At 39.2% G+C, this 15,218-nt stretch overlaps 1 protein-coding gene across 3 annotated transcripts in view; it reads left to right on the top strand.

Annotated features, from left to right (window-relative positions):
* Positions 1 to 15,218, top strand: part of ASB15 (ankyrin repeat and SOCS box containing 15) — a 61,276-nt gene that overhangs the window by 35,297 nt on the left and 10,761 nt on the right. For all 3 annotated transcript variants that reach the window (XM_058724436.1, XM_058724435.1, XM_058724437.1), the window contains 6 exons: positions 4,885 to 4,993; positions 6,815 to 6,867; positions 6,959 to 7,090; positions 8,460 to 8,618; positions 13,525 to 13,770; positions 14,705 to 14,876. In XM_058724436.1, coding sequence (XP_058580419.1) covers positions 4,887 to 4,993; positions 6,815 to 6,867; positions 6,959 to 7,090; positions 8,460 to 8,618; positions 13,525 to 13,770; positions 14,705 to 14,876 — 869 coding nt within the window. In that variant the 5' untranslated portion in view covers positions 4,885 to 4,886. The remainder of the gene's footprint in view (positions 1 to 4,884; positions 4,994 to 6,814; positions 6,868 to 6,958; positions 7,091 to 8,459; positions 8,619 to 13,524; positions 13,771 to 14,704; positions 14,877 to 15,218) is intronic.

Below are 15,218 nucleotides of genomic sequence, written 5' to 3'. Positions count from 1 at the left end.
ATGACTTATTCCTTAACTGGAAGCCTGCAACTCCTTCTTCAATCCCCCCCTGCCGCCGCCTTTTTCTCCTCCCCCTCTGGCAACCATCAGTTTGTTCTCTGTATTTGTAAGCCTGATTCTGCTTTTTGTTTGTTTATGCATTTGTTTTTTTAGATTCCACATATGAGTGAAATCGTGGTATTTGACTTTCTCAGTCTGACTTATTTCACTTAGCATAATAGCTTCTAGGTCCATCCATGTTGTGGCAAATGGCACGATCTCATTTTGTGTGTGTGTGGCTGTGTAATATCCATTATACATATCCATTCATCTATCCATTCTTCTTTATCCATTCATCCATCAATGGTTAACTTGTGCTTTAAATGAAAAGGCTAATTTCCCAACATACTTGCTCCAATTAGTTTGTAAGCAGCTATGTATGGGAAATAAATCTCACTAGAGGGCTTCTCCAGAACAAGACCGGGAAACCATTATTTAGGAAGTGTCAGTTCATTTCTCTAGACTGAGAAGTAGAGCACTTGTGAATAGGTCTTAAGGGATGTCGAAATATTGTTCAGCTTTTCCTCAGATTCCTGGTTGGTGCTTTATTTAAATAATGTCAAATAAAGGCGGGCAATAGACCGCTGCCAGCCTTCAGCTGGGATTGAATCCTGGTCATTTTAAATTTGAGATACACATAAATAACTCTTCTCTTTGCTCTTCTCATTGCATCGTGATGTCTCTAGATCTATTCCAATCGTGCTCTTTGATGATCTCTATGACACTTTAGAGCACTTGCACACAGATCTTTATTTCGTCCTGGGCTTTTAGGAAAAGGTTGGAGACAGCTTGTGTAAGACGGGTTGTTCCCTGTGGTAAGGGTTTCTTCACTGTTTCTACCCTAGGCTTATTATGGATACAAAACAGTTAAGAGTCTTAGGTACCCTTCTTCTGGATGGTAGTTAAAATGACATTAAAAAATAAAAAGCGAAACTTTCCACAGATCAACTCAGTTCTTTAAGGAGCCTAGGGTATCTCAGGTACTGGAAGTCCAAATTTCAAGCAGGGTTAGAACTGAGCTGGTGATTTAAATAGGTAAAAGGCTCTGGATCTCATTACTAATCCCAAAGCCATGCAATCCCCCTATCGCCGCAGTGATACCAGTGAGAGAGGCAGCAGGCAATACCACAGGTTGAACTTCATGATCTAATCGTGCCGTCTGAAGGACTCCATGTGTGTCTGCTGGTAATGAGTCAACAACTTTTTTTCCACTGAGAACAGCCATTTGCTGTAGTTGACTAGCAGTGGAAGTAGAGAGAAAAGATAGAAAAGGAAAAAGAAAGTAAGTAAGATATTTTCTTCCCTCAGAAAACTAATAACCCAAGTGAGAATACAGAACACAAATACGAGAAAAATTTGCCAGGCAAATACAGAAAGAGTGGAAATCCAGATACTGGAAAAATATTATAGAAGAGGAGATATTGGCAGATAAGGAAGGCCAGAGGGGAACTGGAGAATTTCAGCAAGGCTTCCATAGGAGGGACATCTTGAGCCAGGCCTGACGTAGCGTATGGGGCATGTGCATGGAAGAGCCGGAGGGGCTTGCGAATGAAGAAGGAGAAGATGCGGAAGCAGAGAGGTGAGAAAAATGAAGCCAGACACAGAGAGGGCAGTCAGATTTGTCTCACTGGACAAAAGTCTCCATCCCTGAGTACAATGGTTAGTTTTAAAAGCAGGGCCTAGCTTATGTTAGGGTTTTTTTTTATTAACTCATTCATTCATTCTTTCATTCACACAGTTATAGAGACCACGGACCTTGAGATGGTGCTTCTCGGGCACTGGAGACACAGGCTAATTCTCTGATCTTATTGGATTACATTCTAGGGGGAGGAGGTAGACAATGAACGAATAAGCAATTAATAAAAAGTAAAATACTACTTGAGTGTATTTGGCAAATAAGACCCCTGGAGCGCATATTGGCTTTTTGAGAAGACTAAGATATCACCGTGTGAGGAAATACACTTACTGGATGTCGTTACTCTCTCACGGGCAGTCTCCCAACATCACTACTATTCTCTCTTTAATGTTCCAAGATGATAGTAAGGGCACTGGTGCAGAACAACAAAAATACAATCAAAATGATGCTATCGAGGGGCGCCTGGGTGGCGCAGTCGGTTAAGCGTCCGACTTCAGCCAGGTCACGATCTCGCGGTCCGTGAGTTCGAGCCCCGCGTCGGGCTCTGGGCTGATGGCTCGGAGCCTGGAGCCTGTTTCCGATTCTGTGTCTCCCTCTCTCTCTGCCACTCCCCCCGTTCATGCTATGTCTCTCTCTGTCCCCCCAAAAAAAAAAAAAAAAAAAAATGATGCTATCGAGTTCACATGCAGTATGTCCACAGGCCAGGCACCCTGGCTATCAGCACGTGGAGAAGTTTGAGGTTATCTAAACTTGAGCAATGAGAAGTGGTAATATCAGCTGTGTTTTGAAAATCGCCCAAGGAAAACCATTTTTTTTCTCCTTGGAAAAACACACAACGATGTAAAGTTTCAAATAGGTAATACATTTTGGCTCATAAAGTACCACTAATCAAAAATGATTTCATATTGATCATTAAACCTAGTCATAGAACTATTTTTATTTCTACACTTACTAAATTTTCTCTCTCAAGAAGAGAGAGCAACTGGCCCAATAGTAATGAGAGACACTCACTCCTTTAATTTGATATTTGGAAGAAATAAACCAATGAGAAGTAATCTACATTTTTGTGTCTATCTTCGGAGAGGATGGGCCAGTCAATAGCAGTGGCTTGTAATGGACAGAACTATGCAGGAGAATGAATAGGGGCTCCATAAGATGGCTGGTCTCTGCTCTGGGGATGGAATTAAGAGGGTCCTTATTTCAGTCATTCAAATGATGCTCTGAGACCATAACACCACACAATGTTCCCTGTAAGACCAGCCAGAAAACAAAAATGGGGACCAAACAGTAGCCATGTGAAGGTTCAAGTCAAGAAGCAGCATGGGCATCGCTGCCATAGTATTCTTACCTTGTCTGAAGGAGAGTAATCCAATCCTAAGACCCTCCCACTTCGGGAAAAGTTTGGAAGACTAGCTGCTAAAAGGTATCTCTCCTCATTTACTATCCAAAACACTAAATAATTAGGCACCTTTTTGCTTAACTTCCCTTTGTTAAAAAATGCTCAACTCAATTCAGGAATCCCACAGGCCAAAGCTACTTTGTTGCAAATGAAAAAAGGATGCTGCTTCCTTGGGGCGTGTGTAGCACTCTGCCAGACTGTACAACTCCATTAGGGGAGATTTGGCTGGATTCCCTTAGCCAGGAACACTTGTGTAGTGCACATCCTGCCCAACCGTTTGTGGTGGGTCTGATCTGGTTGAAACAAGAAAGTGCATTAGGAAGAGTTGAAATAGGAATCAATAAATTATGTAAATAAGCCCCAAAGCCTCTCCTTTTTTTTTATTCTTCTTCGAAAGCACGAGTTCATTTTTACTCTGCTTATTGTTTTCCAGGTTAATGCACCTGCTGGTACTGCCCACCACTAAGCCTCTCTTAATAAAGTTGGTCTTTACCATGCCTGTAGAATTGCCACGCAGTAGCAGTTCCAGCGTCCCCAACTGAGGCTCCCTAACTAATTAAGGATGCCCTTCTGCCAAGGTATCAGAAAGGGTCTTTCCATGGCCAGGAATGCAGGTAGCACAAGTCCATAGAGTTAGATGTCCCACAGTACCCGGAGAACCCATGTGGTCTATCACCCAGCTGAGCCAGTCAGTAAGGAATTCTCCAGATGCCTAAAGCTGTTTTTGTCAGATTAACCCTCTCCTGTCTTATTTAAATTTTTTTAAATGTTTATTTATTTATTTATTTATGTTTATTTTTGAGAGAGAGAGAGAGAGAGAGAGAGGAAGACACAGAATCTGAAGCAGGCTCCAAGCTCTGAGCTGTCAGCACAGAGCCCGACGCGGGGCTCGAACTCACAAACCGCAAAATCATGACCTGAGCCCCAGTCAGACACTTAACTGACTGAGCCACCCAGCACCCCATCCCCTGTCTTATTTTAAAGTTCTGGAATTTTGAAACCTGTTCACTTCATATGTGAGACTAGACAGTAATTGCCCACGAAGAACAGTGTTTGAAGTTCTCAGTTCCTTCTGTTTAAAGTTTCGTTCACAACTTCTCTATTTGCTCTGTTACACTTCTTGCGGATAAGGCAAGGCCACTGCTTTTGTGACATTTTGTTCTCTCTACTTTAAGTCAACAAATGTTTGTTGAGAAGCTTCTCTGGGCCAAGCCCCTTCTAGAGTCTAAAGGGTGGAGAGATGAGTGAGGTAGGGCCCTTCCCTCAAAGGGAGTGTAGAGTCTGTTAGCAGAAGTGGGACACAAAGCCAGCTCAAACCTGTACTGATGTGAGAAAAAGAATACATCAGCAAATAAGCAAACACAGCAGGTATAAAATTAAAAGGTAAGAATGTGAAAGGCTCCCTGTTCTCTATTCCTGTCTCTGTCTTCCTTCTTCTTGGTCGGAGTTTCTAATGTACTTCTCATGTGCTGTGTAGAGCAGCGTCTTCAGAAAACTGATGGGCTGAAATTAGTGTGAGTCAGAAGCGTCGAAAAAGTGTGTTCTTATTAGCCTAATGGCAGCCATTAATGAAAAGGAAGTCCAAAATCAGAAAATGCAGACACCCAAATGGCAGGTAGTTAAAGGTGTCAAAGGTTAGGATGGGCTTCATATGTAAAACAGATTAAAATGTTGACTACCTTTGTGTTTGTTAAATGAAGAACGGTGAATGCATTTTAGTTTTTCACTTTGCATCTTCACATTAACTGTATATACTGTTCTGTGTCGTTTGGTGATAATAAGAAATTGCCTCTTTCAAATTTATATCCAGTCATGGATACTAATGATGACCCCGATGAAGACCATCTTACAAGTTATGATATTCAGCTCAGTATTCAAGAATCCATTGAAGCCAGCAAGTCTGTATTTTCTTCTGAAAGGTAACATTCAAATTGACTATGCTCAACAAAATTTCTTTATGGCATTCATTTTGTTGTCAGATAAAATGACTCTTCCTGACCTCTTCTCTAGGGAAATGCTTACTCTTCTTCTCCGGCAGGGATTCCAGTGGCTTTACAAGGGCCACTGTGCATAGGTTTTAGCAGTATGATCTTCCCCAAATCCCCACCTCCTGTGGAAGATGGAAATAACCTAAATGGAAAATTCTTAATTGAATTTGGTTGTATAGGATCGCCTATTTTTTTAAATTAATATAGAATCAAAATATCAATAAGTAACTTGAACAAATTTGCAAGTACAGTTTAGACAACTAAATAGGTATACAGAGATCTGTTCTGAATATTCCAGAGCCCACTCTGCTACTGACTCAGACAGCCTTCGTAAGTAATGTATTTCATTTTTGGATCTTCAAAATATGAAAAATAATATGGATTAGGCCCTAAGTTTAATGAATGGGAAGAGTCGAGGGCTTTTAGTAAAAACAGCAATATGTAAACCATAGCCTATTTAATTATCTACTTTCCAAATGACAGAAGTTAACAAATTATATACAAAATTGATGTTTATGTTAGCAGGAAGGAGTTATAGAGTCTGAAACTAAAAAAGTAGATTTCTGTCTTGAACAACACACATTGCACTTCTGATGAAAATAAACTTTAGTTTACATTCTTTTATACTACTTAGAATCCTGTATTCTGAAATTTACTAGTGCTTTCATTTTTTTTAATTTTTATGTATTTTTTGAGAGAGAAAGACACAGAGCACGAGCAGGGAAGGGGCAGAGACAGAGGGAGACACAGAATCCGAAGCAGGCTCCAGGCTCTGAGCTGTCAGCACAGAGCCCTACATGGGGCTCGAACCCAGGAACTCCAAGATCATGACCTGAGCTGAAATTGGACGCTTAACCCACCGAGCCACCCAGACACCCCTAGTAGTGCTTTTGAATAAATTCAGTTCTATAAAATTATTGCTTATGAGCTTCTTAAAAATGGACATGGTACCTTTAAACTGGGTCTCTTTCGTTTTTCCCTTATGCCCAACAGAATTCCCAAGAAGGCTTTAACAACCGTAAAATGCTAACAGATGTTTCTGCTTAAAAGAGTTGAATCAATTTGTTATGAAATACCTTGTTTCCTTAGAATAAACACACACACCAGAGAACTGCCGTGAGGGTTGGGCCAATGACTGGAATTTGTTCAGTAAAACGCTCAACCTCTTTTCACTTGTAGATCCATGGATTAAAGACTCTAACATGCAGTGTTGGATCATAAGCTCCCAATTAAGCAATTATTAATTAGCAATTATTAAGTTCAAAGCAACATTTACTGAGCATAGAATTTTTAAAGTTGGAAAAAGCCTTAGAGATCTTCCTATGTAATCCCATCATTTTAGAGATAAAGAAACCACTACGCAGAGACACTAAATCACAAAACCCGAAACTAGCTCTCCTGACCCCGACTACAACTGTTTAATTCTTTATCATTGCTTAGAACTCATTACAGAGACAGTGTTATAATCTTGTATTTTGTCATCTGTACTAATGTGCCTAGGTCTGGTGTATCACAACTATACTGTTCCTGATTCCTGAGCATTTACGTTTTTGAAGGAGACAAACTTAAGTTAGCTGGTTATCTCAGTTGGTTAGAGCATGGTACTAATACAGTAGATAAAATCAGTTGCGTGCATTTCCTGTAGATCGTGATAATTAAAATCATGTACAAAAACTCAATATAAGTTAAACGTTTGGGTTTTTTGAAGTACACCACTAGGATAAATACGGCTTATTTTTCTTTCTCTGGTAGGTTTGTACCACTGAGTGATCAAAACAGAAAACTTGTGGAAGCCATAAAACAAGGTAAAATGGGTGTATTGCCTAGAATGGGGCAGGTTGAAGAATTCACGTTGCCAAGACAGAGATTTGTTACCAGCCGGTATGTTTAATTTAGGCCACATTCTTGAGCTCCAGGAATATGTGAAGTATAAACATGCATTGGATGAAGCTGATGAAGAAGGATGGTTTCCATTGCATGAAGCTGTGGTTCAACCCATTCAACAAATACTTGAAGTTGTTCTGGATGGTAAGAGAACATAAAATCTCTTTGACCCAACAGAAGCAAAAGAAGTTATGAGTGATCCCATAACTTCCCATAACATAAAAAGCAAAAAGAAAGAGCAGAATAAAAGATAATTTTGCACATGGGAAAGAGAATACCCGTGTTTTACACTCAGAATATAAGAACCAACACATTTTGTGAGTTTCAGCTTTCGCCCTTTGAATCCTTCTATGAATGTGATACAGTTGGCACAAAGATGTGGTTGTAACCTAAAAGTAATAAAAGCTTGTATATATCATGAATTAATTGATCTAAATATAAAACATTTTGCTTTTGGGAGTCAGCATTTAATTTTTCATCTTGAACTATGTCTTCAGTTAACAGTTTCCAAAAGATCATTATCATGCACAAGTATATTTACAATATTTTGTACTTATATTGCACTAATTTTTTCATGGTGGAAACATGAATCAGTATCACAGTGAATCAACTTCACTGTTAAGTGAATTGACAGAGGGTTAAGTATTAATAATTTTGATGTTCTAACATAATATTTGTCACATCTAGGCAAATTTATTTTATTATTATCCTTTTAATGTTTATTTCTTTGAGAGAGAGAGAGAGAGAGAGAGAGAGAGAGAGAGAGAGAGAGAGAGAGAAAACATGAGCAGGGGAGGGGAAGAGAGAGAGCGAGACACAGAATCCAAAGCAGGCTCTAGGCTCTGAGCCGTCAGTACAGCAGGGCTCCAATTCACAAACTGCGAGATCATGACCTGAGCCAAAGTCAGGTGCTGAACCAACTGAGCCATCCAGGCACCCCTCAGCAACTTTTTAAATGTCTTGTAAGTGCCCTGTCTTTCAACCCTCAAGGGTGCTCCCTCGTTCTGTGCTCTAGGAGGCAATCCTTGCTGCTTGATAATTGACTATCCAGCCAGCCAGCCAGAAGAAAACAAACAGCTAAATGGAGAGACAAATAGATGTAGAAGGTGATGATAAACATGGTATTTCTTTTCTAACATTTTCTGACAGTATTCAGATACATTCTCATTCTGACATTCACAGATTTTATTTGACAAAAATCAGTTTCAGGTGCAATTTAAATAATAATACAAAGGACCAGGGAGTTATTTTACAATTTGTATTTTAAAAAAAGAATATGCAATCCACTAAAAAAATAAAAACAACCTTGGAACACAGATGTTGGTTTTCTAGCTGTTGAGTACATGCTCCTCTATGTATACTCACCATCCTTTGATAAACTTTAATCACATCTTTTAATCTTTCCTTGCCATCAGTTGACTTTGTCTAATCCAAAGTATGTAATGTTGAATTACTCTGATCTTTGTAATATCCTTTAAGATTTTTAACTTTATACAATACTTTCATATCTCAGCATCCTACCAGACACTCTGGGAGTTCAAGACCTCTGAAGGAGAAACACCCTTGACTTTGGCAGTCAAAGCTGGTCTGGTGGAAAATGTAAGAACTTTACTAGAAAAGGGAGTGTGGCCAAACACCAAAAACGACAAAGGAGAGACGCCACTTCTGATTGGTAAATGATCTTCTTTTCTAGAACTTTCATAGTTTGAGACAAATGAATAATAAGTATTTATTGGAAACCACTATGTATTGAAGTTATGTGACCTCATCTCCTTCTCTTCCCTGAGCTCCTCCCCTAACACCCATCTCATCTGCCTTATGATTTTGTTTTTTTAATCCTACAAAGAGGTCCAATGTGAAAGATCCTTCAGCACCAACTAAGTGCCGGATCCAATCTTGGAGTTTTGTGAAACCAGAAGTGCCAGTTCTTTTTTTTTTTTTTTTTTTTTTAATGTGTATTGATCTTTGAGAAAGACAGAACGTGAACGGGAGAGGGGCAGAGAGGAAGACACAGAATCCGAAGCAGGCTACAGGCTCTGGGCTGTCAGCACAGAGCCCCATGCGGGGTTCAAACTCAGGAACCATGAGATCATGACCTGAGCCAAAGTCGGACATTCAACCAACTGAGCCACCCAGGTGCCCTGAGCAGTTCCAGTTCTAAAGGAATATTCTCCAGGTGGTGTCCAGTTGTAAGTAAGGTTGCATGTGCAGCAGATAGCAAGAAGAAAGAAGCAGAAAGAGGGTTGGAAAGAGAGATTGAAGGTCCACATCAGAACAATGAAGCGTCAGCAGATTCTGATCACATAGATGCAGCAGTGGGCACCTATGAAGGGGTTCACAACTATGACACAAGGAATGATGGTAAACCTAAAGCTGTCATTTGTCAGTTTCTTCTCAGTCTGTGCATCCTGCTATTTCTGTTGACCAATAAAAATTGGCAAGTCTGTTTGTAAAAGTGAGATGAGATTAACTACAAATGACTAGAGATAACATTTCCTGTCATGTAGAGTTGTGGAATTTGTTACAATAACTGATGCTTTTTAGAAGTAAATCAAAACAAAACTCTTATCCTGGGCAGGTTCTATACATATGAAATGCATATTCACCTATGGTTACATCACCACTATTAATGTGATCTGTATTATTTTTAAAGGCACTTGCCACGGGGTATTTGCAATGACATCCATGTATGTGTTGTTGTTGCTATAAATAATTCTATAAATATCTGTAGATCTTTAATTTCTGCAAAAAAAAAAAAAAAAGCACACACCTTTCCAGAGTTTGTATACTACCTTATTTTGCAAATGTAGAATTATTCTCTACTTGCTATCCTTAATTCACTTATGTAAAGCACAACTAAGTCGTGATTATCCCTCATTTGATTTCTTTTTGCTTTTAATGCTTACAACAGAGCATTCAGTATTTATATATATTTCAAAGTTGCATGTGTCAGCTTCTCTACTCCAGAAATATCTGAAGTATGGGAAAGGAAGTTGATCATTATGTTATCAGAGTCAAAATAGAATTAACATTCAGAAATAATGTTAAAAGCTAAATGGTAAGGGGCGCCTGGGTGGCTCAGTCGGTTGAGCGTCCACCTTCAGCTCAGGTCATGATCTCATGGTTCATTGGTTTGAGCCCCACGCCGGCTCTGTGCTTATAGTTCAGAGCCTGGAGTTGGCTTCAGATACTGTGTCCCCCTGTCTCTCTGCCCCTCCCCCACTTGCACTCTGTCTCTCAAAAATGAATAAACATTTAAAAAAATTTTTTTAAAGCTAAATGGTAATTTCAAAGAGAAGACAAAAGTCTCAGGAAGGAACTTTTCTGAAGGTGTTCATTTATGTCCTCATCATCCACATACCTGGGGAAAAATTTTTTTCTTGGGTTACCTTCTCCCAGGACCTTCTTGGTGGAACCCATGTCAAGTATTTTTAGGTTCTATAGGAAAACAGATCATCTGTGGCACCTTCCCAGTTTTCTTTTTGACTCTGTAGGCTACTTTGAAATTTGCTACTCATAGTCCATTAACTTACAAAGAGATAAGAGAAAAATATGTTGTTCTTTTTATTTTTATGTGTAATGTCATTTTTATTTTTCTTAGCCTGATGGCATTGTCTTTGTCTTTATTACAGAATATGCTTAGATGGCAAAAAAAAAAAAAAAAAATCACTTTAGGTCTCTCCAGGACCCTTCTTTGCTATCAGCCATCGGGCCCTTACTTGTGGTACTTTGATGTCTTACAGTCCATCACATGGTTACTTGCTGAGGGTTAGATATCTAATTTGTGATCATCTGACACTTAATGAGGGTATTTTGTGCTCACACTCCTTCTTTGCCCACTCCTCTGAAGTTGGTGTCACCTTTCTCTAGTTGGATAGCCATGAGATTGTCCTGGCCAGCAGGGTCCAGGGGATAGAGGAAGCCCGGGGAACCATGGGGCACAACATCTCAGTTCTGCTGCCCTTCTTGTCCCACATCCTCATGTCATTTACAGCTCAGTTAATTTTATTTCAGACACTGTCTTTCTCACAAATCAATACGCATCCTCTTCACTCCATCTCCTCTTTCAGTCTGCCCATCCTTGTCAAGAAGCCTCAGAAAAATATCTCTTCTCTAATTTGTATGTCTTAGGAGTCACAAGATAAATCACTGCTGATAATAAAAAAAATTACATGAGCAAAACATGCATATCAAGAAAAAGAAAGAAAATGACAGAAATTTGGGCACCTGGGTGGCTCAGTTGGTTAATCATCTGACTCTTGGTTCCTGCTCAGGTCATGATCTCACAGTTTGTGAGTTCAAGCCCCGCGTCAGGCTCTGCACTGACAGCTGGGAGCCTACCTGGGATTCTCTCTCTCTCCCTCTCTCTCTCTGCCTCTCTCCATGAATGCACGCTCTCTCTCAAAATAAATAAATAAACATAAAAAAGAGAAAATTACAGAAATTTAAGGTTAAAAGGAATAGTGTCAGCAAACTATAAAGTGTTTAAATGTGCCTATAATCTATGCAAAAGTCTCTAATTCCCTAACTTTTCAACTGAAGTTTGTTTCTTTAAGCATTATTGTTGAAGATATATGTATATTTTTTGCTATATAAGTTATCTTAAGCTTTATTTTACTTAGTTATGTTACACAAATACTGTGCCTTATTAGTTTTCATTATTTCAGCCATTTATTGGTTAAGAATGTCTTCATGGGTTAGTTTGGGAGGTGTTCCCATGACTTCCATTATTATTCCTATTCAAAATAAAATAAATTATTAGTTCCAAAACAGTTAAACTGCAAGTAAAGTTTTATTTTTAAAATTATTTTAAGCTGAATATGGCCTGTCTATGATATTTTCATGAAAAAAGACTAATATCTATAATCAACATGTTTTCTGGGTCAGACAAAAGGAAAACAGATCGCAATGGAGGAGATTCATTATTTGAATACATTTTTTTCTAGAAAAAATGTAATAGGAGCAAGAAGATAAATGAGGACACATACCTCTTAGTTCATTTAGCTTATTGATGTTTTCTCTGCAATGACACCAGCTAGGATGAGGTAATTCACTATAATTAGAGCTGCCAGCGGCAGGTGGGTGATTCAGAGAAAGGCATGTGTCAACAGACTCTAGTGAGCAGGAGAAAAACTGAAATCTCACCACAGTGATGGCTTGCCTGCCTCCAAATTAAGTCTTCATCCTCTTGTCATGCCTTTGAGGGCCCTTTCCCTTGCTTTGGCCTGAGATGCTTTCTGTATTCTGCCCCCTTGCTCCCCAAGATGTTCTATGTGCCCCCCCCATCTCGTCCTGTATTTCCCAGCAAAGACCTGGATTCTGAGTCTCTCTTCAAATAGAAGACAATATAGGCTTCTTCCCTAAATTGTCAATTGCATGAGTGAGAACCAAGTCCATCTTTTCCCCGTTGTCCACAGGATCCGGCACAATGCCTCTCATATAGCCAGAGCATATCAACTGAATGAATGAATGAATGAATGAACAAATGAGTGAGTGAATGTAATTGTATTTACCTCCATTTGCAGGGAGTAGCACCTGTCCTTCTCTGTTTCTTACTAAGATTTGACTTACTGATAAGAGACATTACGTCTTCCAGAATTATTTATACCTAAATTGGGACAATCTCTTAAATAATCCAAAGCCGAGTTGGGGGAAATTTTACCTGTAATTTCATCTGTTAGAAACAAGCAGAGGGGGAGAGCGACATACAATCTAGTGAATCCCCTACACTGCAGTACATTAGCTATCATAGACTTCACCTATTTAGAACATTGGACCTACCTGGATTCTAGACCTTCTCGTTGCTAACCTCCCATTAAGACCACAGGAAAGAGAAGTTCATTTAATACGTGCTGCTATCTTTGGTGGAGGAAAAAAAATGTTTCTGGGGGGTGATGAGGGGACTTGATAAACATTATTCACACATGTGGCTCCAGGATCCTAGAAGTGATGAAATTATATTAATAATAATAGTTATAATTTATTGAGCTCCTAGTATATACTAAGCATTTGCATACATTATTTAATTTATACAACCCAACAGAGGATGTTATTTTCATTTCACTTATTTTCATTTTCTAAAGTTTAGAAAGAGTATACATAACATCCTATTTTAGAGATGTGCATGATTTCCATGAAAGTCTTATCCTCCTCAGACCAGGGTCTTGAAAAGACATCATCTTGGGGGTGAGAAATAGAAGGAGTCTGAAAACTACAATATTTTCTTATAGAAGAAGAAGGAATAGGTAATATCTATTTTGGCATTAAATTTAGTAGTTAGGGGCACCTGGGTGGCTCACTCAGTTAAGCATCCGACTTTGGCTCAGGTTATGATCTCATGGTTGAGGAGTTCGAGCCCAGCATCGTGCTGTTTGCTGTCAGCACAGAGCCCTTTTGGGATCGTCTTTCTCCCTCTCTCTGTGCCCCTCCCCTGCTTGTTCTCTCTCTCTCTCTCTCTCTCTCTCTCAAAAATAAATATTTTTAAAAATTAAAAAATAAATTTAATAATGTTTCATACCATCTAAAGTATCCATGCCAATATGCCTACTGTTGATGTTCTTTTTGAAATCATCCTCCAGCTGTAAAAAAGGGCTCCTACGACATGGTGTTCACTCTGCTTAAACACAATGCCAGCCTTGACCAGCCCTGCATCAAGCGATGGTCAGCAATGCATGAAGCAGCCAAACAAGGCCGCAAAGATATCATAGCACTGCTACTAAACCACGGAGGCAATGTCCACTTGAGAGACGGATTTGGAGTCACGCCGTTAGGTGTTGCTGCTGAGTATGGTCACTGTGATGTGTTGGAACACCTAATCCACAGAGGTATCTGAAAAGGATTTGCACATTCTTGCTGTTTCTCCTGTCCCTCAATTTCCTTTTCTCCATTCCTCATTGCCTCCCCTTTCTCTCCTGAATGTAACTGGGCCTCAGGCTTTTGTACCCAGCTCCTCGAGAAACCTCTTGAAAGTCCCCTCTTCCACAACTTAATTACACCCTATACATCATGACCTACAAATCCGCCTACCCTTACTAAAACTTCTGGTCCTCAGTTTCCTCCTTTGTAAATAAAGGCTAGGGCCATATGCTCCCCCAAGGATCCTCTATGGAGAAAAAACTAACATTTTTGAGCCCCCCTCCCAACAACACAACCTCATTTAATTATCGTATGAACCCTATGAAATAAGCGATATTTTACAGAGAGGGAGACAGATATTCATAGAAGTAGCTTGCCCCAGACTCTCTCAGTCTACAGCGGAGCCAAAATTCAAACCCTTCTTTCTCCCACATCATGACTCCTAGTCCTAATGTCACTTTGGACTCCTAGTCTGAATGTTATGCGGTTTGTGTTCTTTGATAATATTTTGCCTCATTTCCCTTCTGAGCTCCTTAAGGTATTCTTATTTTTTCATTTTGGATCTTCTGCTGGGTCACACACAGCACATAGAGGGCAGTTGTCGAAATGGAATAGAGTGTTAACATTGCCTTTAAATTTGAAAGGCTAACTACTTTTCTTGGGAGCATTTGTCTACCTTGTAAATTGACTTCTTGATTTCTCATGCAAAGATTTTCTAATAAAATGAAACACACATGCATAATTGTTTATTGAAAATACTGAGAACACATCTGTTCTTAATCTTATACTTTTAATTTTAAGTCCTAGCCAGAAAGGAAAACAGCAGGTTATTATTAAGGCGACTGTCATGACAATTTCAAGATAACTCCAGTTATCATTCTGCCATATGTTTTATATTGCCAGGTGGTGATGTGTTTGCTTTGGCGGATGATGGGGCTTCAGTATTGTTTGAGGCAGCAGGAGGGGGCAATCCTGACTGCATTTCCCTCCTGCTGGAATATGGAGGAAGTGGAAATGTACCCAACAGAGCAGGGCATCTTCCAATACACCGAGCTGCCTACGAGGGACATTATCTGTGAGTACTAAATCATAAGAAGATCATTTTAAGTTGAAATATACAAAATTGTATGTACAGTAGAATCTCAAGTCTTATCTATTTAATACCTCCCAAAATCTGAAAAGAAAAAGACACACATTTCACAAGTTTTGAGTACATAAATATTTGTTTGATTTTTCCCTTTCTTTTTATATTCTGGTACTTTTCTAGAATTTCCACATTCAACTTATACCACTTTTATAATCAAAAATTTTTCTTTTAGAAGGAAGTAAGTTATAACTGAGAATTCTGCACAAACCACTTAAATATGCCTTTCTGTTTTGTTTTGGTTTTCAATGTATTTAACAAAAAGCTACATGG

The sequence above is a fragment of the Neofelis nebulosa genome, chromosome 4, assembly GCF_028018385.1.
Source record: "Neofelis nebulosa isolate mNeoNeb1 chromosome 4, mNeoNeb1.pri, whole genome shotgun sequence".
In the NCBI taxonomy this organism is placed as follows: domain Eukaryota; kingdom Metazoa; phylum Chordata; class Mammalia; order Carnivora; family Felidae; genus Neofelis; species Neofelis nebulosa.
The sequence above is the reverse complement of the archived record's forward strand: the minus strand, read 5'-3'. Positions and strand labels throughout refer to the sequence as shown.